This window comes from Lonchura striata, chromosome 3 (assembly GCF_050655825.1).
Source record: "Lonchura striata isolate lonStrDom1 chromosome 3, ASM5065582v1, whole genome shotgun sequence".
In the NCBI taxonomy this organism is placed as follows: Eukaryota; Metazoa; Chordata; class Aves; order Passeriformes; family Estrildidae; genus Lonchura; species Lonchura striata.
Genome location: NC_140705.1, coordinates 62,829,667 through 62,855,462, shown reverse-complemented (window position 1 = coordinate 62,855,462; position 25,796 = coordinate 62,829,667). Strand labels below are relative to the sequence as shown.

Here is a 25,796-nt window from a genome sequence, read left to right as displayed (position 1 = left end):
CCACCCAAACTGTCAAACAGAACACCTTTAATCACACGGGGGAAAACAAACCACACCTCTATATATCAACTGTAAGGCAGGTACATTTACTTGCTCGTATAGCATGTGAGACATGAGCTGAATGAAAACAAACATTCCCAACATTTCTCCATTGCCATGGAGAAGCAGTATTTATCTCTACGGTTTCCCAAATGGTTGCAGAAATCTGCCTGTAAGTCTCAGTTTGTCCATTTTTTGTAGCCCCCTATATATTTATACATACACATATATGTATGTGTGCAAATGAGGATTCTACTTAGGCAGCCCTGTGACTGAGAATTTGTGTCTGGCTCACAGCCCGTGTGACTTTTGCTAGCTCTTGTTTCCCTGTAACACATGCCAAAACAGATATCAGAAGCCCTTTGTATTACAGAATCAACTGTTTCAGCTTCTCTACCTGTCCCTTAAGTCTTGTACCACTGCCTTTTTGTGTAATGCATCTGCAGCGTTACAGAGATAAATTCTTTCTTCTCAGTTGCTTACATGCAAACACCCTCAGGTTGTTTATTCCCACAAGTGAGCTCTGTGTATCACAGTGTATCACTAGTCTACCACATACCTCTTTCAACAACACTGGTCATAATGTATCAGAACTGATCCAGCTCCTCAGACTGAGACCGTGTCCTGCTGCAAGGAATTACTTTGACTATAGGCTGACCTTCAGTGCACATTTGGTCCCTGTCATTCACCTGAGAATCGCTTCAAATGCAATCTCCTTTTGGGTCTCCAAGTGGCCACTGAGTGTCATAGCTGTAACATCCCATCCAAGTCTTAATGAGACACTGCAATTTAACAGCCTTGCTGTTTAATAGACACTGCTATTTAATAGTGGAATTCAAGGTCCATAAAAAGGTTCCATATCAGGGTACGACTGGAGAAACATTCTCTTGGTATCATGGGCAGGTTAGACAGAGGTAGGGATGCATTCTAGGTGCTGCATTAAGTTATTGTTAAGTCATGGTGTAGCTTCATACCAAGATGCGCCCTTGCAAACACCAGTAAAGCATCTGGTCAATGTTTTTTCACTGTGGGTAGTGGGGATTATACCACCCCTCACAGCTGGTGCGGGAATAATGTCTGAGAGTTTTCATCACAACACACACCATAATGAACAACACGCTTCTCAAGTCAAAATAAGATCTCATTGCAGGTTTAAGAAATTCAAGCTGACAAGTTGCAGAGATAGTTGGCAAGTTCGTTTCTCTAGGCCACAAACTACTGTCTTGTGGGGGGTAAAGAGCTCAGGCTATCAGCCATAGGTAGGAAAGGTACGCCAACCATTCAAGTCCACAAAACCACGACTGGCACGGAGCACTGAGGTGAGAAGTGATGACCAGAAATGCAATAGCAGCAGCACCAGAAAATAGACTTGGTGGGGCTGAACTCATTAATTACTCAGGCTAGGTAGGCACACTGCTAATTATACTGCCTGCCTTGAAAATTAAGCTCCTGCAAGCCAACTACTCAGGACTGAAATCCAGGTCGGAAATGACACCGAGATCTGCATCCAGCTCAGCGTGGCAGAGGGTTCCTGGTTTCGCTGTGCAGCCGGTCCGGGCATATCTGTCGCGGGGCCGAGGATGTGTCCCCCTTGCCCATGCCCGTTCCCGACCGCGGTGCCTCGGCGGGAGAGCAGGGGCGGGCCCGGGGCGGGAGCGGCGGAGCGCGGGAGCGCTGCCCCCTGCGGGCGGGGCCCGGCACTGCCGGGGCCGTCCCGCCGTGTCCCTGCGGGTGGCAGCGGCGCGCCGCGAGTGGATGTGCCGCCGGGGGGATGGCCCCTCTGCCGACCGCTCCACTCTCCTCCCAGCCTTCGCCCCAGGGCTACGGGAGCACGGAAACAATTAGGTTGGAAACACCTCTGAGATAGTCGAGTTCAACCTGCCACCGAGCACCGCCTTGTCAACTACACCATGGCGCTCAGTGCCCCGCCCAGTCTCACCTTAACAACCTCCGGGGACGGTGGCTCCACCGCCTTCCAGGGCAGCCCATTCCAATGTCTAGGCACCCTTTCTGTGAAGAAATTCCTCCTAAGGTCCAACCGAAACTCGCCTTGGCTCAGCTTAATACTGTGTCCTCTTGTCGTCTGAAGCTTGCTGTTCCACCGGCAGCATTGCTAGCCCATATAGCTCCATGTGAATATACCGAGTTCTTCCAGCACGCGCTCTTGGGGAGAATTCCTGTTGCTGACCGTATCTGGAGAGAGCGGTGCCTTGTAATATCTGAGGGATCATTTCCCGGCGGGCTCAGCTGCCACCTGTATAAGCACAGTTCAAGTGGCTGTAAACTTTGCTAATACACACAGGTAACAAAGGCTACAAATTAGTCAGGAGCCTGATGAGGGCTCCACAAAGTGAAGCAAGAAGTTCCACCTGAGCACGAGGCAGAGCCTCCTCAGCCGATGCCGGCAGAGCCCTGACCAGGCTGCCCAGGGGGGTGGCGGAGTCTCTCTGGAGACACTCGAACCCCACCTGGGCGCGTTCCCTGTCACCTGCTCCAGGGGACCCTGCCTCGCACGGCCGTGGGACCGGATGATCTCCGGAAGTGCCTTCCATCCCTAATGACTCTGTGATTTTCCACACCGTGTGAACCTTTAATTTGAGGTGCCCGGTGCTCCGCGAAGCACTAAGAAGCAAAGGCAGCTGAGGCCTATTCCCTATACAGCGGGTTGTGGGTGGAGTGTAATTACAGGCAGGAGGTGGAGTGAGCAGGGTGTAAGCCGCGAAAAGAACCGGGTCGGCAGCGCGGTGGTTTTCCCCGCGTGTTTTAACACGTGTGGACTTGGATCAGATATTCCAGGAGAAACCCCCGGTCCTGACGGCCACCGCACGCCCCGCGAGGGCTTCTGGGAGCTGTAGTCCGCCCGCGGGGGAGGTGGTGCCTTGGGGCGGGTCTCCCACAATGCACCTCGCCGCGCCGCCGGGCCGCGCCGCCGTCACGTGATCCGCGCGCCGGGACGAGCCGGCCGCTGCCGCGGGGGTCCGCGCGCGCCGCGGGGGCGGGGCTCCCCTCAGGTAGGGGGCGGGGCCGGCGGGCGCGGGGCCGGGGCCGGGCGGGGAGGCGCCGCGATTCCCCCGCTGCCCCCCTCGGTGCCCCCTCGGTGCCCGCCTCCCGAGCCTCCGCCGTAACGAGGGGCGGTACGCGGCTGCCCGGGCTGCGCGCGGCCGTCCCCTCATCCCGCGAGGTAGCGGCGGGCCCGCGATGGCGCCGGGGCGAGGTCGCGGCCCCCGGGGTGTAACGGGTGTCGGAGGCTCCTCGCCGGGCCCGCGCAGCGCGGGCTGCGTTGCCGAGCCGGGCAGGGCCCGGCGGTGGCGGCAGGAGGAATCGCAACGCGACGGGCGCGTCGCGGCGGTAACAGCGAGCAGCGCCGAGCGCTGCAAGCCAGACCAAGTGCGCGGCTGCGGAACTGCTGCGCCGCCGCAGCCGCTCGGCGTCGGCCGAGGCTTCCACCGCGGGGAGGTTCTGTGCCACGGGTGCGTCGCAGCGTCCCCGTGCTGTAGGTGTTTTGCCTGCCGTGGGCCCAAGCAGTCGTGGTGTTTCCTAGCCGTAATCCACGGGACACGATGCTTGAGATCATTTGCAGGTACCTGCTGGCTGATGGAAGTTTTAACTCCTACTTTTTCCGCTCATCAAGCAGGCCAGGGCATCTTCTCTTAAAAACTGGGTTCCCTTGTTCTCAGAAATGAGTGCTCGTCTCTGAAGGAACTATAAGTGTCATTTCCACGAGCTGTCTTTCTACTTGCTTTTATTGTGAATGCCAGTTTAATTTTTCTTTTTCTCACTTTCTTTTCTTCCCTATGAAGACAGTAGTCTAGATGCAGTAAATTGGAAGAAATGGAAGAAAGGAAGATCAAGAGGAGGAGCCCCAAATCATCTTCCAGTCACTCTGCTCAGGTTGCTAACTCCAAGAAAAGCTCAGTGCCAGTCAGTAAAAGTACAGCCTTTTCCAACCCTGCCCCACAGCCTGCCGTACAAAAACCAAAGTTAAAACGGTAAGTTCGGGGCATTTGCAGACTTTACAGGAAGTGAGAGCCAGAAACTTAGCAATGTTAAGACAGTCTAAAGGTTGTTCAGACTGTGACAGAAGAATTTCAGACTTGTGAAAAGTTTTGATGATGTGTCTTTGTTAGCAACATGATTTGTGTTTAATGCAATATAATGGTTATTTTACAGCAAAGGAAGGTGTATTACACTCTTCCTGTAAGTTTAATGAAATGTTACACAATGTTGTAGACCCACACCAACAACAATTTAGCTGAATATAGCCTGATGTGACTGGTTGGGTGATCAGGCTTGGGCATCATAGATAGCAGAGCTCCAGATGCACAGCTGTGAACAACAAATAAAATATTACATGACACAAGGTTGGAACCGACAAGTATGGCAGGAAATGAAGAACATAAATTGAATAGGATGAGCTGGAACTGGAATTTCTAGGTGTTTTGTAATTGGGGACCTCTCAGCTGGGGCAGCATCTTGAGTAAAGAGAAACATTCAGTTCTTCAGAAAGTATCGCATCAGACTAGTTTGTGGTTTTTGTTGATGATATGTTGGTTTCAGTTTGAGAACATTAATTTACCTGCATGTTAGGAAATGTGTTTCTTGGCTGTGGCAGACACAGTAGATAAGTAAATGAAGAATTTTAAAGTGAAATGTTAGCTGGAGAGAGGCAGCAGAATTCACTGACCTCTGAGTTTTAGCTGAAGATTAAATATAGAACTGTCAGCATCAGCATAGAGAGTCTGTTTGAAGGATGCAGTATTGACATGATAAATAATTAATCTCTGCAGTGTAAAGTCTATACATTATTTTTAGGAAAACTGTATTAATACTCAGAAGGAAATGTTAGTAAATACTAATGTGCTATAAATTGGTGGCTTCTGCAGTTGACTGAACAGTCTACTCAAGTCTCAGCATTCTCCTGGGATTTACTAGAAATTAATTTCTTGCAGTCCACAGGATTGTCTAGAGAAAAAAATGTCCTTTTTGCTGTAAGTTCTGGCCATTCTGGCACTATTGCTAAACTTACCAAGCAGTGCTGATACAGAGAATTATTTGAACTTTTCAAGCAAGAGAGGTAATTGACATAGTAATGTGAGGATGAACTGCTGTTGTGATAATGGAGTGAGACTGTTTAATTAATTTTCACTTTATCTGCAAGAAGCCAATGAAGTAGGTTTTACAAGACCAATAATATATTTTATTAAAAGAATGGGGTAGAAAAAATGGATGACCTGTCTGTTGTACAAACCATTTAGTCTGAAATTGAAACAGAACCTAAATTGAGATGCTCTGAGTTGAACTGGATATGGTGATTGTTGGACTGCTGGTTGTTTTTATAGCATATAGTCTATATGATGTTTTATAGACTACAGAAGCTCTTGGGCTGGACAAAGAATTATTATTTCCTGTAAGAAAGACAGAATTTGCAGAGCATGGGGAGGGTAGGGCTTACTATGCTTTAAACCCCCTAATCTTCACTAATTAAATAAAGTCTCTCTTTTAAATCTGTGGTATTTTTTTAATATCCCATAGTATTCTAAATTAATTTTTTAGGCTCAGATTTTTTCACTGGATCAGAACATCAGGTTCTGAACAGATTGCTCACAAGGCTGCAGGACAGCCTCCTACCGAAACTGTGTTAGGATGCAGCCTGTCTGTCTGTCTCTGGATCAGAGATGGAACATGCTGCTTCTCACTGGTAGCTGTGTTTTTAGTTTCCATATTGGTTGTGTGTTCATGGGGATTTAAAATGGTTATTAATTTTAATTCATGTAGTTTCTGTGGGCACATGGTGCTCTGAATAAATGTTATGTCTAGAGAAAAGTGTATGGAAGATCCAGGAATTTTGATGGTTTTCTTGCAGGAAGGGCTGTAGAGTATTTTTAGCAATTTGATGTTTGGGTATTGACTAGTATTATTTGGTACATTAGAGTAATGGGAGAGTGGTTTTGATGGTGAGCTTTACAAAATTAGGATGTTGTTTGTGGATTGAAAGAAAGAGCTCTAAGAAAATTTATGTGGAGGCAAGGTCACCTTCCAAAGCTTATAGCCAGCTGCTTTCCATATGGGTTGGAGTCTATAGATGTTTGTGACAAGAGGCGAGTATGATTTTTCAAGGGTTTTCGCTCTGGGTTACAGATGCTTTTTGGGTCATTTTATGTAGATAGTGTCTGCCTGGGAAAGTGGTGGAATCACCATCCCTGGAAATGTTAAAAAATCCTGAGTGTGGTGCTTGAGGATGTGGGTTAGTGGTGAACATGGCTGTGCTGGGTTAATGGTTGGATTTGATGATCTTAGAGGTGTTTTCTGTGCTAATGCCCTACGTGTCACTGCTGGGTAATGTTGGCCTACTTTAGATTACTAAGATGACCATCACGGATGTGTGGTTCCTACTATGAGCAGGAAAACAGTGACTGAAATATACACTATGTATTTCCCATTTAATTTTCAAAGCTCAGATGTACATTTCCTTACATTTCAAATTTACAGTGAAATTGAAAGCAGGAGGCAATATTTGTTTTGTTCAATTTTTTTTTTAGCGTAATCAAAGAGAAAGCCAAACCTCCAGGAGGTGAAGCAAAAGGGGCACAGGCAGCACCAATCCAGCATTCTTTTCTCACAGATGTATCAGATGTCCAGGAAATGGAAAGGGGACTTCTGAGTCTCTTGAATGACTTCCACTCTGGCAAACTTCAGGCATTTGGTAAGTGCATGAATTGTGTGTGTACAATAGCTGTTTTTTATAGTACAGTGGTAACATTTGCAAACAAGTGTGCTGCATGGACAGACTACCAGCTCTCAGTTGGACTCTGCCACATGAAATCAACATAATTAATACATCTTACTGCCTTTTAAAATTAAAGTCCCATTGTAAGGTTGTCTGTGTTTTAACATTATTCATATGTCATTTCATTATTCCTTCCAGCAGGGAAGCACCTTTCCTTAACATACCAAGTTTAAAATCACTTATTTATGTAGGAAGAAATAACTGTTATTAGCACCCAGTTTTGTTGCATATGAACATTTAAGACTATTGGTAACAACTGTTATGAAATTCAGTGCAAGCTGCATTTTACCAGGTTGCTCTTCTGTCTGAGCTTCTTAATATTTTTACAGCCTCAGAGTTGATGGAGGTTTTAGAATAAATATTGCACATTTTTGCTTTCTTTTCTCCCTTGTATAGAAAAATGCATGTGTACTTTTTCAAGTATAGTGTTAGGTCAACATGTCAATTCCATACTGATTTTACAAAAGAATCTGAGAGGTTTGTATTATATCAGCCATCTGTTCCAAGAAAGCAAACACTAGAGAAATCAGAATTGGAAAGGTGTTCTTGACTGTATTTTAAATCTTCAGAAAGGCCCTGTTTTTTAACTTAATCAGAGAAAAATTCAGGAGTATAGAAAAAACATGCATTCTAAAAAACCCTGAGAACATTGGATAGGCATTGTAAATTCAGCACAACACAACAAATGGGATGATAGAAACTTCAATAGTGAAACAGTGAGAAATCATCGAGAAAGCAAATGTACTTGTAAAATCGATGATAAAATTCTCTGATGTAAAAAGCTGCATCTCTTTGATGTAAAAAGCTGCATCTTCACACCTTCATTTTCTCTCTTGGGTTTCTTTATATAAAGTTTTTGCTTGTTCTTTTAGGAAATGAATGTTCCATAGAGCAGATGGAGCATGTGCGGAGCATGCAGGAGAAACTTGCTCGCCTCAATCTGGAGCTCTATGGGGAGATGGAAGAACTCCCTGAAGATAAAAGAAAACTAGCCAGTGATTCCAACCTGGATAGACTGCTGTCAGATGTAAGTACTGGGAAGGCAGAAATCATAGAACTTAGCCCACAGCAAAGCTCAGTTCAGGAAAATGCCACTCCTGTGTGCAGAGCTCTCTCTCTTGAGGAGAATGTAGCTCTTCAGTGAACCAAGATGTGCCTTGCCCACCTCTTGGTTTTGAGAAAACACAGGAGTTGTTCTCCTTTGTAACAGCTGCTGGTTGCTTTGGGGCAGGGAGCAGGCTGGCTGCAAGCTACCTGAGCACATCAGCCTGCTTAGGGACAGCCCATGGACAGCTTAGGGAGCTACAGCCATTTTCCCTTCAGTCCATCCTCCTACATTTGGGGGAGGTGACACATAACAAGGATAGATCTGTATATTCTACACTTTGTCTAATGTGCTTCCATAAAAACCATAACTGTTAAAATTTCTTTAAATTTCTTGACCTCAGCAAATTTAAACTTAATTTGGAACTTAGGTCATTGTGTAGAATTCAGTGTAGGTTTGATTTGATTTTTGTAATAAATCATACATTTCAGCCCAAACGATTAGTTATTTCCTTCATTATTTTAATGTATTTATTTCAGCATACCAGCATAATTGTTACATTTCTTTGACTAACAGAAGTGCCATTTTTCATAATTTCTACATTTATATTGCAGCTAGAAGAACTAAATTCATCTATGTATCCTTTTTCTAAAATGTTTATTTTGCATCATAATTACTAACTGTAGTCAAATTGCAGTGTGTTTCCCAAGTAACTGATGTCTTTACAAGAGTCAAATTGCCTTTGTGTTGTTTTTTTAGTTTTACACAACAAAGGATCAAAGTGCAAATCCAGGTGTTTCTTTCGCATATTCCACTGACCACTGCATTATGTGAGGGCTCAGTACCCCAAGTTGTAGTTAATTGTGATGCTGTGCTTTTAAATTAATACTGTAATACATCATTGATGTTTAGGTTCTTCCAATACATAAGTGAATATATCTTAACACATCTAATTACAGGTTGTTTTTTTCATCTGGTGATCTATTTAGCTACCACGTACCACTTGTGTACCACAATGCGTTGTCAGTGGCAAAGCCCATCAGCAGCAGGGTCCTTTCTATATGCATGAGACATTCTGGAACAAACATCCATAGAAATATTCCTACAACAATATTCAGAGGCATGTGTCCCACTGATAAGTGAAAAATTTTGGTTTTTTTTTTCTAAAAATATGTGTGGTCATTTATCCCCGTCTGACTGTGGAGAGTCAACTGACCTGATTTTTTATTTCTAGGGTCAGATACTTCATCCAGAGCTTAGGTAACTGAACAAATGTGTGCTCTGAGCCCACAGAGAAGAAAGAGCTGAATGTCTCAGCTTGTCTTTCACACTGTGCTTTTGATAAGCCAGGATGGCAGTGGAGGAGTGCAGCACTCCGTTTGCTCTGCAATCTGGTTATTTCTGTTGTTAAACACTTGGCATGCATTGAGGAAGTGAGGCTCTAGTTTTTGGGGCTTAAGATCCTGCACTGGTATCTACATTCCCTGCATATCCATGGAAAGCTGTTTAAGGCAGACTTCATAAAGAGGGTAAGTGGAATGTGATAATATGTAATAGAGATAAAAATAATTTGCCATTGCCTTGATCCCCAGGCTAGTACTGCAGGTATCTAATGCTGAAGTCTCATTGAGAAATATGAATCTACTGGTGGGGAACTAGCGTAGGACTCACCAGAACAGAGTTTGTCTGGACTGGTGCATACCCCAGAGTAAGCAGTTTCATAACAGTGCTGTCTTGTTTATGCCTTATATGTATGTAAAAGTGTTATTCCTTAATGATTTGCTTCAGCCAAAAACTACATTTAGCCGATGCTCAAGATATTCCAAATGGTACCACAGGTTGAGAGAGAACATCTTTGTCAATCTGGATTCTTCAGCTTGGCTTTTGTTTTTCTGGATAATGGAATCAAGAAGAGTTGTGACTTTGTGTTGTTTTTAATTTTACACAACAAAATCAAAGTGCAAATCCAGGTGTTTATTTTGCACATTCCTCTGCACTGCATTATGTCAGGGCTCAGTACCTAGAGTTGTAGTTAATTGTGATTTTATTATTGCCTTACTTAACAGAAAAATTGGAGAAACCTGGAAATATATTTCTTCTGCTGAGTGCCCATGTGGCTGCAAGTGGTACATGTATTTAAGTTCATGGGCATTTCTCCAGTTTTTATAAAGGTAGTGATAATACTGCCTTTCTGATTATTACACAGACAATCTGCTCACTGTCTCTTTAGTGTTTTGTTGATGAGTGATACCACAGATTAATTTTTTGTTAATAAAGTGAAAAGTTTTAAATATATGATGTTTCACTTGCAGAAGCTGCTACTGGTTTGGCTGTGTTAGGAAGATGAGCTTTAGCGTTGTGCAAGTGTTTGCAGAGTTTACATTTTTTTCGTTACTATGAATAATTATAACATCTCACCAAATTAAAATTAGCATGCATGCTAATAGTCTACATAAATTAAGTATTGTGAAACTCCAAAATCGGGTAGTTACTGTTCAATAAATCCAGGATAATCAATTTTGTAGTTACTCTGATGTTGTAAATAGGTTACTATTAATTGGTATGAACCTTCTGTGCACAGCCAGAGATAAAAAAAAAATCTGTATTAGTGTAAAATCAGGCTGGTTTTAGATCCAAAATTTCTATCTCAGTCCATCAAACCATGCCTTTGGTTCTAGATTTATTTTATATTCCATTTTTAGGTAATTCATTCAGATTCCACACTGATTTTACGCTTACTGAACAAGGAATGGAATCTTTATCCTTCTGCCTGAGCAGAAAGCTTTCATCAGCCCAGGTTGGGCCTGTGGCCAAGGAATAGATTTTGTTAAGTATCTTTGGAGAAGAGGCTCCTTCAGCCACAACATGTAGTTTTGGATTGTGCAGCACCAAGCCTGCAGCACACTGGGACAGAAGGATCCTTCAACCACCACAGATTCAGCCTCAAATTCCCTGCCTCACCTATCATGCAAATCTCCATGATTTACAAACCAGTAGGCAGCCCAGTGGTTGTCCCCTCAGGTTGTTCTTGTTCTTTAAGCAATTTATCTCCTTCGTTGCCAAGATTCTCCAGGAGTTTGTGTGCTGGTAAGTGTACCTGGGAGTCCCTGCCTGCAGCTGGGCACGTACCTGTGATATTGTGAAATCCAAAGTAAGCTTAAGAGAACTAGAATACAAAAAGCTTCTCACAGAGTGAAGCCAAGGTTGATGTTTGCTCTCCACACACACACCTCTGACCAATAATTGGGTAATTATCATTTCTGCACAGCACCTTACATCAGCACTAAGCCATTGTTTCTAGGTAGACTTCTGAACAACAAGCAAAAAAGTAGCATCTTTTAGCCTTATGCTTCATACCAGGTGTGGCAAAAGTCACTAATAGAGCTGCAGTTATACAAAAAAAATTGTATTCTTGCAGCTCACTTGGATGCAGGAGCAGAGGTGTGCTCACTAGCAGCCTCTGGCCAGCAAGTGCAGTGTATCGCAGCATTGTAACGCACACTTGTCCGTAACCACACTTAATTTTAGAGTTTAGGTATTCTATATTAGAGGCAGCTCTTTCCCATTTTTGGGCTCTGACATCAAACTGCTTAAGCTTATTATTTCAAACACATTTCAAATCAGTTACAAACATGTTGGATGTCTTGATCTTGTTTCTGTAGCAATTTATGCAAGGACAGAGGGTATAATTTGAGATACAGACACAAACTAAGACCTTTCTCAAACAGCTGTTTAGAATTGTACAAGAATTAGCCCCTTTTTCTTCTATCACTTTAAGCCCACAGGCATTTACAAGCCACAAAGAATGCATTAATTGCGAATAATTGAGAAATTCTTTTTCCCTTACCTCCTCCTGGATACAACTTTGTGTCTTTAACACAGTCTGTTAATTATTAACTTCTGGATTCATACAAGAAAATTTTGTAGCAAGACTTTTGAGATACTGAACTCTTATGTGGTAATGACTTAATCACATTTCTGTGCTCCTGCAGGAAAAGAAAAAAAATCTACTGTAACATATTTGTGGAAAGTCTTTTTTAATTAGAAAAGTATGCAAGCGACTGCAGAAAATGAGGTCACTTTCTATTATGTTGTTTCCTGAAGAGTTGTTTATGGAGATTAAAGTGTATTAAGTGTTTAATATGTTTATCAGTGTGAGTTTAGGCCAGTGCTGTGGTTTAAAAACTCACACTGATGAATGGGTTTGGTGTTTGGAAGAAGGTGCTCTTGGCTGCGTCACTGTGGGGAATCTGGGGCACAAGTTTCATTCTCCTCTGTACTTCCAGTTGAAGGCTACAACACTGGAAGAAACAGATGGGCTGAGTCTATTAGTGCACAGCTTCATGGCTGGTGTCACTGCCAAAATTTTGGGGTTTTTGACAGTGCAATTAGCTATGCAGCACCAGGGCTGCTGCATCCCCTGATGGGATGTATCCTTTTTGCTGAGGGAAGAGAGTCTTTGCTTGGGAAGTAGCAGGACTCACTGACAGAGCTTTACAATAGATGTGAAGGGGGACTGGGACAGTCCCAGACTTGTTGCTGCCATGACATGGGATGAGATGCAGAGGTCAGAGGGACAGGGTGGTGGTAAAGGTCCTCTGCTGCTCTCAGCTGTGCTGGGTCAACTGGAGCACACCTGCAATCCCAGGGACTTGTCTGGTAGCAGAAGCAAACAGGAAAATACCAAGGAGGAAACATGTCAAATTAAGTACTCCTCTGGGAAAGATTGATTCTGCAATGACACCAGATATTGTGAATCAGCACTGAACTTTGCTGAAATAAAGCTTTACAAAGAGACTTGTGGCACACATCCACAAGAGCTGTACATCTCTCTCTCCCAAGTAAAAAAAAGAAAGAAAATACGTTTTTAGTAGTTGATGTTAGATATAAATTTTGAATCATAAAAATTAGTCATTGTAATAGAGTATAATTTTCCCACTAATTAGAAATACTAAGATTAATATGAGATCTCCAACTTACAGCTCCTTAATCATATTAAACCAGTGAAAACCAGAACAGAAATAACCAAGAACAATTCCCAACAAACTGAGAGACTGAGACCAGAGTGAATGAGTAGTTTGCAAATTATTTGATCACCCCAATCAATGCAATATTGCAGCATCAAGCCAAAGTACTAGAACAGATACAGTCCAACAGTTCAGCAAGTGCTAACTAATACAAGAAATATTATACAGAACTCTAAAAACTGCAGTGCATACATGAAAGAAAGATAAAGGAAAAAAGGATGAAAAACGCTGACAAAATTGGTACTTTTGACATTAGAAGTTCTGAGACAGTATCCATTTTAGCATGTTTTTTGGTTAACAAAGTCACTATGGAGGCAATGTTGTGAAAACCATAGAACCTGTCAAAATTACCAGCCTCTTAATTTTGAAAAAAATTATGTGAATAATTACTGGTTTTCCACAGAACATTCTTGCTTTACTTACTTTATCCCAAAAGGTTACATGCAAAGTAAACTAGGGAATGCATGCTTTTTAGGTACCCTTCTGCAGCAAAAGGACCTCCTGATTGGTCTATGATCTCTTGGTTCCTTTGGACAAGAAGGCAGGTGGCCATGTTCCTTCACAAGGGCAGTGAAAGACACAGGATTGAAGCTCTAGAAGAAAGGCTTGTTATAAATGGAACCACTCTTCTTCCAAAGGCAGGATATGTAACAGAAAAAACAACATGCTCAAGGCATGGCACCTTCTGCATTTTCTGATAGAATACAATGAATTACAGCTTCCTACAAAATTCCTTTGATCTTTTTCTTACGTATTCAACTCTGTATTCTTCACTCTGTATTTCCACACCTTGATTAACTCAAGCTTGCTATTAGCTCAAGCTATGCAAAATAAGGCACAAAAGCACTTACTAGAGTGCTAAATTTCACAGCATTTAATGAAACACATACCTAAGTTAATACAGGGATTCCCAAAATACTTCCTTTGCCTTCTGCAGAGAAATCATATATTGCTGAAACTCCTTACTATACATAAATTTCTTGCTAAGTCTGACACAACCAGTCAGGGATGCTAGGCCTTCAGAAGCCCTTAGGTGAGTGTCCACAGCAGCTTTTGTAATGCTTATTCCACTTCCTGCTCCTCCAGCTGTCAGGAAAATAACTGATTCCAATATGAAATCAATTTATTTTCTCAATATGCAACCAATCTTTCAAATGCTAGTGTTCCTTACTTGCCTTTTGGTTGGATACTAAAACTCACAGGCTCTTTGTAGAAGACAGTTCTGTTGCAGAGTGCAGTTTCTTACAATGAATGTGTTCCATTCCAGTCAGCTTAAATGCAGCCTCACTTGAGCCAAAGAGGAAATGCAGTCAGACCTCTGAGGCTAAGTGACAGAAAGCAAGAGGCACCACTACAGCTGTAAGGGATACACCAAAGAGTGCAAGTGCACTGCAGAGTATGATGTACCTCCCATCTCTGTGAGCTCCTCTGCAGACTGGGAAGCCATACAGCCACACATGGTTCAACAGCACTGTTGCCAAAATTCGGGTTTCCATCAACATACCACTGAAAGTCAGCTTAAACTGCTTTAACTATCTATGACATTTTGGTAATTTCATAGGCCACTCATAAACAAGAACAAAACAAGTAATTTTAGCTGCTTCCAGATTAAATGAATCAGTATCTGTAAGAGTGATAGTGTCAAGAATATATTCTACCAGAGATGAAACAGAATTAATCTAGCTTTCTGAAGCTCAGTATGCTGGTGAAGTGTAGTGAACAGTATTAAGAGTCTTCTTAATGCTTTGTATTTAAGCTGTGAGATCATAAACTTTGTATTTCATAGAGTCACAACACCAATTTTTTTAGTATTATAACTAATACTGTTTTGGACAAAAATATTGGACAATAATTGAATACCTATATATCAGTAGGGTGGAAAAAGGTACTGTGAAATCACTTTGAAACACACTAACAGTGTGTTAATTAGGTACAACTACTGTACAATCAATATATACTTTAGGTACAAATAATGTACAATCTACCTTTAAAGCACAAAACAGCACCTTTAAAACCCATGTTGCCAATTTAAAGAAATATTACTGAAATTACCCAGTATTCAAATTCCCCCTCCGTGTCCCCAAACAAAAACAATTAATTAAAAAACTCCTGTGAAGTTTATATTTTGCTTGTGTACTAGCAGGACAACCCTATATTGTCTCATTTTAAACATTAAAACATTAACATTTTTTCTGTACAATCCCTAGTTCATTGTTGAGACTATTAAGAGAACATAGCATTTAATGGTTTTTTTGTTATTAGATAATGAAGTCCTTGGTTTTCATGTGTTTTCATCTAGACAGCTGTATGATAAAAGATTGGTACATCAATATACACGGCAAGACAAGCATGCTGCATAAGCATGCAAATATATTCAAAATAAACAAGTTATTTTTTCATCTTCCCCACAGAGTAAGAACTGCATTGTTATTATTCAATTAGAAGTAATGTGCTTTTGCAACACAATACAATTTCATGAAGCTACATTCCACTAGAAACTAGAATGAGCTGGGAGTCAGAAGACCATGATTTACTATCTTTTACTGTTTTAGGAAAAAGTGATTAAGGCTAGGCCACCCATAAAGTGACATTTATAGACAAACTGCACAGCTGAAACCAGAAAAGTAATTCTCAACTCTGCCCTAAATGTAGAGAAACACAGCACACCCCATCCATAAGGGACAGAGACATGTCACACAAGAAACAATGCTGCAAATTTATTTTCTTTAAGTTTTTATAACCTCAACTTTGTTTATCCCATGTAAGACATTTTCAGTAATATGAGATCATCTAGTTCATCACAATTGCAAGGAAAATGAGGTGCATGTGAAGTACAAAAAAATTGAAAATACTTGCTTACACTGGATAGACTTAAAATACTGCTCAAAGCAAAGCGGCTTCAGCTTTTTACCTTTGCATTTTGGAAATCTTCTCTGCAGTCCAAAGATAGGCAGTGAATGGAGAAAAAAGCAACTCCAAAGCAGGTGGAATGAAGAAAGAGGCACATTATTAGGAGACAAAAAAGAAATGCAAATCAAACGAGAAGAGACACTCTTCCAGTGGAAAAGTCCAGAGAAAAACGTTCCCCAGGTGTTTCGGAAAGGCCTGCTGCTGTCCATCCATCCCAGCTGGGTACATGAATCACACTCCATACTATTTAGTAGTCTACATTTATACTTGCAATAGAGAGAGCACCTCTTTTGTACAGTACATAATTCCTTGCTCCAAAGAGCTTACAATCTAAGTTCATACAAAAGAATGTATCAAGTAGCTGGATCAAGATCAAAGAAATAGAGAATACAGGGAGATAATTTTATAGGGGATTAAAGTTGGGTTACATTACTAAATGAGGTAACTTCTGAACATCATTGGCAGTGATGCTCTTAAGACATTAAGTAGTTTTTCCAGTTAGGTCTTCTGATAATGAAAAACTGGTTTAAAATGTACAGAATGATGCATTAAAAGTAATCCATAAAATTCTTCAAAACAGACTTGTTGGCAAGACACAAAAAGGTTCAGGCTGCTAAAGTTCTTCACTTGAGACTAATTTGTCATTCTATTACGAAGATATGGATGTTAGAGAAATTCATATGTACATGTAACGTTTGAATGTAAAAAGCTTTTTACATTTAAGCTTAAAATGTTAAATTCTGATTTAAGAAGCCTGTTGCTATAAACACAGGCTTAATACTTAAATATTAATATGAAAATAGTGCTATTTTTAAAATGTATTTTAGACTTTAAAATAAACTATGGACAAGATACAGTTGGTTCAAAAGATCAACATTCTTTAACTGTGAAAAGTGACTCACTTTTCCCACTTTTTAAAAAAGGGAAAAACTTTTTCCCACTCTGTTCCTGCTACTTGTCAGTTATAATAGAAGTGATTGGTCTATTAACTTTAAAGTTTTAGTTTACTTGGGGGGAGGTCATTTGTTTTGCTGAGTTTTTCTTCACATTTCCCTATTCGTACATAATTTTCTGAAGTCCAAGCCTTGCACTTTGAATAATATTTATATGCCACCTTTGTGACCATTTAACTATCATTTTTTAATCCCTTTACATGCAAATAGAAACTACCATCTTTCATGCAACTATGACATCCTTTCATACCAGACAATTTTGCTTTAGATTATATACATAAACCATCTGCAACACTTCCATGACATTTGAAAAAGTTATAGTAGTAAAAATTCACTGCAATTATCCCGTCTGTTTATGATAACCAAAAAGAGAAATCCTTATTTTTCACTGTAACAGCATAACCAGTGGTAAATCTGACTTGACCTATCCTTTTGGAAGGGAAGCACATGTTAAGAGAATTTCATTTATGCACAGAAGTGAGACAGCGATGTTAAGGACTGCTAACAGAGGATGATTTATCTTTAATTTTTAAAGGAATTTTAGAGGAAATCAAACCTGATATTAAGCCTAAAGAACTATAAATATATTTGACCCAAGTCAATACTAACATTTACTTCTCAGAAATTACATTTGTATTAAATTTGCTTACAGGAGAATATAAAAGGAGTATAGCCACAGATTACCAAGAGAATCACTTCTGATCAACAGCTAAAAATGAGGGAAGAAAATGGCCAAAAGACTACGATCAATCACTTCTTGTACATGCCACAAAATTACAAAAAAATTACCTGCAAACCTGTAATAAAACCCTCCCCTTATATGAATGCGTTTCAATTCCCAGGTAAAGATGAATCAACAAAATTAAAATATTGTGCTGTTTTATTGGTGTAAAAATCACACAGTTGCTAGTTCTGATTCTGCAGAGATACATCCATGCAGTTAAACATCTATGATCCCACAGCCAGAAGAAGCCATTAAATAGAATATCTGCTGTTAGTCAGCAATTAATGCAAATTTACATATGAGATCAAAATGTGTGTATCGTACAATATACAACAAATCCTAATACAGTACATCAACCTGAAGAGTAAGATACACTCAAGGAACTCTGTTAATAGTGAAGCCTGTCTATTTGCCAGAGAAGTAAGGCCTGGAAACAAGATGACAGAAGGTACCCCAGAATTCCTAAGAAGCAAAACTGTTCCTTTTTTGTTTTATATATATTTTTTTTTTTTTTTGCTGGGAATTAGAAGTTTATAGAGGTATTGACACATTACTTGACAATACAATTTGTTATAGTGAAGACCGGTGGATGTGATCTGCTATTAAAAGGGAACATGTGAGACATGCAATTACAGGTGGTGCTTAGATAATGTGCAATTAATGTTTGGGACCTACACCCAACTCTTTTCACAAAAGGGAGAACTAAAGACCTGTTTGACAGACTACCAGTTGTGCCATAAATGCTTCTACGCATGCGGCTGAATCAGGATCATGAATGGATAAAATGTGAACACCTGGCAATCTGTGGTTACATACTCTATAATGTATGCAACAAAAATCACAAAATCCAATCCAGTTGATATGGCAAACAGCCTGCAAGAACTCTCCCAACCTGAGTAAGCTGGGGAATTGCAAAGAGGCAGGCTTTTTAGAATGGTGAACAACTTTCCAATTGTCAAAGGCAGCTTGGGAAGTAACATTGGCTGATGACAGATTAGTAGTTTGTCTCTTTTCTGGCACCATAAAATAAATGCCATAGTGAATGAAGAGTTTATGTGCTTAAAGGTTAAAATCAACTGATCAGGAAACATTTTCTGCAAAGATATTTCAACAGGAAAAAAAAATCCATGAAAAAATTCCAGTTGGAAATTTTGGCGACAAACTCTGCAAACTCAAGTCCAACAAAGATCACGGATGCCCACAGAATAAGATGTGAGAGGCAGTGTCACATTCAAGGAAAAAGTAGTTTGTTTTTTTCTTTCTCTCTGTATGGAAATTAAAATACTTAAAATACAAAAGTGGACAAACTGACAAAACAGAACCACAACATTTAATGTAGAATAGAGTGCATTGAGCTAGATGCATGGATATTTAAATAGGCCTTGAAACCAATACCCCTTTCAAAATTAGTAAATTCACAGTTAACGGCAGTAGGCTTAGAGGTGAGAGAAGGGTCGAAGTTGTTCCAGTTGGACTTCCAGGGAGATTCTCTCTTCAAGAACATCCTGTAAAAGAAAGATTTTCTACTGACAGTCCACAGAGAAAGAGTACTGAAAATTTCATCATGCAATCAAAATCTGCTTCACTTTGAGAAATAACTTATATTCTAGACTCTTGGTAGCTCCTTCCAGAAACTGAATACAAGATTACCTGGCTGGTAATTACTTATCATTGAAAATCAGTACTTTGCTCTAAGGTGATGCTATTTAGTATTTTTTCCTTTTTTTCAAATCACCCAAACCCAAATTTGTAACCAGAGGCAAACCAAACTATAATATTTTCAAATGAAGTTTAAAATGTTAAGGGGGTTAAGCTCTCCCCTGAATTAAGAGTATTGGAAACACACAGGTTTTTTCCCCAGATTTTCCTCCTATGTGAATTTTATGCACCTTGACTCTCATGAAAAGTAAGAAGTGACATTCAGGATTGAGTTTTTAAAATTACCTAACTTCCATTCTAGACAGTATCTTATTAATTCATATTTTCATTTAAGATACTTTTAAAAAATTATCTTCATAGTTAAAATGAGATCTCTTAGGCAAAAATGATGGCAGGTGAAATATATTAAGCTTATGCTTACAGATAGCTCCAAAAGAATGATAGCTGACCTAGATAAACAAATTATTATTATTGCACTAATTATTAAACTGCAAGTTTTGTATTTCAGATTTCTGTATTTGTTTTAAAATATTTATAATTTATAATTTTATTAAGACTTTAAGGCTTGTTTTTTCCTTAAGAAGAACACAAATCACTTCAGCTGCTCTTCTTGGTACTGCTTTTAAAGCATGCAATGATGACAACAGGTAACCTAGTATTGTTAAAATGAGGTGAAATTTTACTGTAGCTAAAAGCAAATCAATACATTGAAAAGTATGCCTTGCAGCAGCAGAAGTGTGATTTGTAATTTCACAAAGCTTATCACAAATAGGTATATTCTATGATCTACAAAAATAGCTAAATATTTCATATCAATATCCTCAACTACATTTATCAGTGGATTGCAGAGATGCCTGTTACTGTGCTTTGCTAACAGCTTGCTCTCTGAAGCTCTTCTCTTACACAAAGAAATTACCTTTAGCTGCTGCTGTAGTTCACTGTTCAGTCTGGCCAAAACAGTGTTGGTTTCCTTGTTACGTCTGATTGATGCCTGAATTGCCTTCTTGTCTTTCCCCACTGATCTGAGAATATATTAGAAGTACTGTAATAAGTAATTTTGCCACATAGCTGAACATCTCACTTATAGTTCCCCTTCTTTAAGTAAGCAGAATCCTCTTTTCAAAGTTTTTTCACTTGTTGTACTGTTAAATTTTCCCGCTTCTGTCTGGCTTGATTAACCACGTTTGTTTGCATGGAAACACAGATATTATACATGTTTTATATATGCACACATAGTTGGTTTCAGTCAAAGAGCACACAGTGCATTTTAAAAACGTGCCATTATCAATTTTCTGAAGGCCCAACACAGCAAACCACATTACCTCAAGTGACTACTACCATAGACTATTTTCATGCTAGGACACACAGACTGCGCATTTTGGACTGTTCATAGCAACCATTTAAAATTAAATGTTACATCTTAATACTTCCACCACTTATTCCCAACATACTTTAACTTGCAGAAGTTAAAAAGAGTTCACACTCCAAAATTCAAAATCTCTTAAAAGTCTCCCAGCAGTAGCAGCTTTGGGATGACCATCTTTAAAAACCAAAAACTCTTAAATTGTTGAATTAATCTAAATTAAACACACTGAAATTGTTTGCAACTCCTGGAACAGAAAGTGTGTATGCTGTTTAAATGTAAACTTTCCAGTAACAGATGTATTTATATACTTCTTGGGTTACCTAGGAATAGATGGCTGTGAAGCAAGAACAGCAGCTATGACACCTGTTTTCTGTGTATGTTCCTCAGCTTCAGGTCTTAGCTCATCTTCTGATTTTAATCTTCTACGAATAGGCTTCGGTGGTGGAGCAAGTGGGGTAGTGCCTTTACCCTGAAGAGGAAAACACAGTAATTTTCTGAAACTACACTTTATTTGGATTATAAACTGGTAGCTTGTGTTTCATATTCAGTTACTGAGGCAACTGAATTCACAACCCATCAGGTATTTTCTGATGGACATCTAGCTGCATTCTCATTTGGTCTGGTAAAAACCTGAAGTACTAAATCCTACCACATGGTGAAAGGCTAGTAAGTTGCTGCACACTGACAAAGAACTGTGCAAGCAGAAATACCACAGTAAAAATGAGTACTGTAAACACACAGCAACGCAGAGCACACTTTCCCCCCAGTAATTTTAAGTCTGTAATCAAATAAAAAGCTACTGTTAAATCAAGTTATGCACTAAACATTTTAATCTGTTTCAAAAATTTGAAAACTTATATGTGTCTTTTCTGCTGTCTCAAGAATAAATCTAATCATCATTATCTGCTACTAAAATTCACCATACACATGCCTATTTGAAGCACCTATTAGGCTTAGAAAACTGGGCTCAAGTGGACACGTATAAAGTTGCTGTTGCAAATCAAAACAAAGATTTAATTTCATATACATCAGAAAACTGTGCTTTGTTCCAAGGGTACTTTGCATACCGCACTACTGGGGACATTTGCAGGTGCTTTGTCTTCAACTCTTCCATCTGCTTTGGCAACTCTAAGAGAACTTGCAGAATCAGAAGGCTTTTCAACCTAAAGGAATATAAACTGTATTTAGAAATCTACTTAACATGTACTTCATTTAGCAACAATAGGAATAAAAACAAGTATGTTGTGTTCTGATATGCGAATACAGTTAACACCTAAATTCTAGTTGAATTCTCAATTCAATGTCATGAGGCACTGTATAGCACAAAAGAGGCTGTGGCCTGATCACAAACTGTTTCAGCTGTTTCTGCTATTACAGTACTACCATTATCAATTTGCCACTGCCAAAGGTTAATCCCCTCAATGGAACACAATGTGACTGCTCCACATCCACCTCAATGCAAAACAATCAGCAAGCTTAACTTAAGCAGTTTTCAATGGCATTTTAAGCTACCATAGCTGGTTTTGCAATGAGGTACATGGAGAGTGCTCAAATGGGGCTACGTCACTGACCTTGCTGAACAAGTGAAGTAAGACTATGCTGCTGACAGTTGGGACAACTTTAAAGCACCACAGGGACTTTTGCAAGTGAGGATGCAGAAGTGTCCCACAGAATTTATAATCTGGATAAAAGCTACAAATTATCAAAGGAGAACATGAAATAGTTTCTGCAACAGCAGCTAGCAATGACATTAATACTAATGCTTCCAAACTTTCAAGTCCTATGTCTGTAGTAGGAAACAAGTTTTTGTAAACTTGTTCTTCTATCATCTTTAATGATAGAAGAACACCAGAGCTCTATTCACTTCAGCTGTTTGTCCAACGACTTTGAAGAAAAGTAAATTAATGGAATTTTAGCAGATGTTTACAATACATGACAGTAATCTCCTTTATTAAAGCACGTCTTTTTTGAGACATCATTTAAAAATTACTAACAAGTCATTTGGAAGACTGGCAAGAATGAGCAGAGCAAAGGTATTGACGGTGCTAAGTCTCAAATGATGTGTATTACCAACACAATTATGTTTGTGCCTACGTATGCTAGTAAGTATTTTAAATTACAATAAAGAGGTGAGACGAAAAGAATTCCTTCTGCCTAGGCATTTGGTAATTACAATAAGTGCAGAAGTATTAATGCAGCAATTTAATTACTTTCTAGCAATGGATTGATACATCATAAAAAACCAAAACAGAATAAAAAACCCAACAAACAACACGCCACTGACAGAGAACAGCAGTAATAGGTTTTAACAGAGTCTCATAACTGTTGGTGGTATTAAAGCAATTGACAAGATCCTTCCTTTCTACTCACCTGCAAGACTTCTGAGTGTGCTTCAATTTCATCTTCTTCCTCTTTGCTTACACCTGAAGCAGCAAATGCCTCAAACTGGCTGAAGTCTGCAAAATTTGGCTGTTCTGGTATTTGCTGAGGTGAGGTACTGGTATGAGCTATTAGGCCATCAGCATCCACTGAGCGATGCACATGAGGACCTGTGCCCTACAATAAAATAACAAAAATATTTAGGGACAGAATGTTAAGCATTATTTGCATTTTATAGTGGACAAAAATGTATGTACTATCAGTAGGACAACAGGCAGGACATGCATGCAAGACATGCATGCAGAAATATTTAAGAGAAAGGAAATTCAGATGTGCTATTATCCAGGAAATAAGACCAAATGGGGATGTAATGTAGCACTAGCTAGACTCATTCAGTAGCAGGTATTTCTGCTGTGACAGAGCCATTTAGGCTCTGGGGGCTTGATACAGACTTTTAGTTTAGTGCTTATGTAATCACTGTGTGGAATATGTCTGTCCTTGTACACTCCCTTCATCCCTTCAGATAATTTCTGAATCACTGACTGACTTCAATTGCTAACTCAGATTCTAACAAGTAGTTGCTGGTGAGAAATAACTGAAAATAAATTTATCTCACTCATGTCAGATCTGCACAGCAGTTGAAGGATTCAGCTGGCTAAGACAAAGAAAAAACTTTTTCAAGATGTGATTTCTACCAAATCACCTAACTGATATCACTCACACTGCAACTGCAAAGATCACCAAGTCTGCAACAAGTGAAGATGTGAAATCACTCCTTTTGGGGCAGACATATTACATAAAGCTCTACCCTGTGCCAGACAAATGGAAGACAAACCCTTATTTTGCAAAACTTTGGAAAATGGCTCTTGCACACTTTGTTACAGCCTATGCACTACATAGGAATGGACAATGGAATGTGAAGGGATAACTTCTCTCTTTCCCACAATTCAGAGTTCCAGAGCCACTCATTCCTCCTCCATATCTACCTTAATCCCTACCCATGCTTCCACTAGAAGCATTTTTTTTATTTAGGAAATACTAACATTTAGCTGTAGTCTAGGTTTTGCCATCATTCACATCCTGGTGCTTTCAAAAATGTATCAAGCAATGATACTAATTTTAGAGATATATTAAAACTCAGTTATATAAAAATAATGCACTGAATTAGAATACCATTTCTCAGAAGTGACATCACCTGTGAAGGCTGTGGTCTTGGAGGCACTGCAGGCGGATAGGCAACAACTCCAGCCTGTTGCTGTCCTGTAAAAGATGCACCACATTTGGACAAGATTGTTACTTTGTATATTAAATTCTTAACATGTACGTTAAATTGTCAACATGAAGAAACATTGCATTTTGCCATATATTAATGTCATATTTGGGCCAATAATTGTAATGTCAACTCCTTTCAAACTGGTAAACAGAAAAAACCAGGGTTAATCAGAACATTGATCTTGTACAGGTCATGCCCTTCTGGTTTTAGTATCTCAGTCTTTGGGATTTTTTTGCCCTCATTATAAGTTCTTAGTATCTTCTCATACTCTGTGAACCTGAATTTAAAAGTATTGACAAGTCAGAAGTCCAATAAAACTCCTTAAGCAGAGTAGCAGAAGTGACTAATAATTTCCTCTGAAGTCAAATACTAAATACCCATCTTTGATACATGTGATTCCAAAAAGACACCCCTTGAAAATATACTGCCAGATACAATTCATTGGATGTGGGTATACAGCCACAATATTCTTTCCTGACTTTGTTTCCTACATGTATCCAAAAAACTACAAAGCCAGAATTCACTTTTAAATTAGCTACTTAAGTAAAGTGCAATATAAATTTTAATGCAAATAATACAGTAATGATGACAACATTTGCAACTTTTTTATTCAGAAGTGGTACTTTAAAAAACAACACTCTGAATCATTCCTCAGAGAAAAAGGCATTGGTTGCTTCAGGAATACATGTGCTGAAAAAGAATATGCACTCAGAACACAGCGTACCTACCTGGGGTAACTGAGAAGGATCTGTTCATATCTAAAGATGACGACCGAGAATGAGAAGCATGAGGCCTTGGAGGGGGTGGTGGTGGTGCTGCGTTATCTGGAGATGTTCCTGAATGTGACCTGCAAAATACATAAGTGTCTATAGTGATTTTAGGTGGCTACAACAGAAGCAAAAATCAAAAGTTCTTCAAAGCATGCAATTAAAAAAACAAGTTTGATAGAGGTAAAAACCCCTGATAGCCATTGATTTTCAAGATTGCCAAATTAGTTTTAAACTTCCAGTATTCTTGGATTTTAAAACTTTTTATATTTCCACTTACTTAAATATCCCTTATTCAAATTATTCTTATATTATCACATGTAATTTATCTTTGGAAAACCAACACCTTGATGTATATCCCAAACAATGACAACTCAGAAACAGAGAATGCTAAATATGGTAATTCCATCTAGATGACAGTCACTAGAATTTTTAAGATGTAGTCAGCATTCTGTTTAGGTTAAATGGGGTAAGTTCAATTTCATTAAAGAAGAATTTTGTGTTTCCGTTGGATCTGCCTCCATGTATATCGAGCTCAAGAAGTATCTCAATGTATGAGATAGCAATTTAATTCTCTATCTGAAATTTTCCAAATCTATATACTTGGCAGAATCTTCAGAAATTTTGACTCATTCTTAGGTAGGATCACCATCTAGTGGATATCTGTTGCAAATTCATGGAGAACACAGGCAGAAAGGATAGAAGGATAAATTACTGCACTAAGTGCCATTTAAGTGTGATTTATTGTATATAGAATTTTGGTACAACTTCATTTTAAAACCAGTTTGCAGACGCTTCCTAACTAGTCTAATTTGAACAAGACAGATTTATTGAATCACTGACATGAATACAGCTGCTTTTTTATTC

The 25,796-nt window shown here is 39.6% G+C and overlaps 2 protein-coding genes across 32 annotated transcripts in view; one reads left to right on the top strand and one right to left on the bottom strand.

Annotated features, from left to right (window-relative positions):
* The first annotated feature begins 2,957 nt into the window (after positions 1 to 2,957).
* Positions 2,958 to 11,887, top strand: CCDC28A (coiled-coil domain containing 28A). Of its 11 annotated transcripts, XR_014953797.1 has the most exons (7): positions 3,081 to 3,619; positions 3,840 to 4,028; positions 6,579 to 6,742; positions 7,699 to 7,853; positions 8,486 to 8,508; positions 8,831 to 9,400; positions 10,574 to 11,887. XR_014953797.1 is itself a non-coding variant. In XM_021553091.4 (6 exons), the coding sequence occupies exons 2-6, from the start codon at positions 3,871 to 3,873 to the stop codon at positions 9,712 to 9,714; spliced, it is 555 nt and encodes a 184-aa protein (XP_021408766.1). In that variant the 5' UTR covers positions 2,958 to 3,050; positions 3,840 to 3,870; the 3' UTR covers positions 9,715 to 10,388. The 11 variants fall into 11 exon arrangements, 10 of the variants coding, with proteins under 10 accessions (XP_021408766.1, XP_085431456.1, XP_077638267.1 ...); XM_021553091.4 differs by lacking the exons at positions 3,081 to 3,619; positions 8,831 to 9,400; positions 10,574 to 11,887 and adding exons at positions 2,958 to 3,050; positions 9,660 to 10,388; XM_085575330.1 differs by lacking the exons at positions 3,081 to 3,619; positions 10,574 to 11,887 and adding an exon at positions 2,958 to 3,050 and having other exon boundaries at positions 8,831 to 10,388.
* Positions 11,888 to 15,593: 3,706 nt separating this feature from the next.
* Positions 15,594 to 25,796, bottom strand: part of REPS1 (RALBP1 associated Eps domain containing 1) — a 63,772-nt gene continuing 53,569 nt past the window's right edge. For 14 of the 21 annotated variants that reach the window (XM_021553080.4, XM_085575314.1, XM_085575318.1 and 11 more), the window contains 7 exons: positions 24,891 to 25,009; positions 24,085 to 24,149; positions 22,881 to 23,066; positions 21,578 to 21,673; positions 20,831 to 20,979; positions 20,061 to 20,166; positions 15,594 to 18,990 (listed from right to left, as the gene is read on the bottom strand). In XM_021553080.4, the coding sequence (XP_021408755.1) occupies positions 18,922 to 18,990; positions 20,061 to 20,166; positions 20,831 to 20,979; positions 21,578 to 21,673; positions 22,881 to 23,066; positions 24,085 to 24,149; positions 24,891 to 25,009 (790 nt within the window). In that variant the 3' untranslated portion in view covers positions 15,594 to 18,921. The remainder of the gene's footprint in view (positions 18,991 to 20,060; positions 20,167 to 20,830; positions 20,980 to 21,577; positions 21,674 to 22,880; positions 23,067 to 24,084; positions 24,150 to 24,890; positions 25,010 to 25,796) is intronic. The other 7 variants (XM_021553089.4, XM_085575321.1, XM_085575323.1 and 4 more) reach the window with 1 other exon arrangement.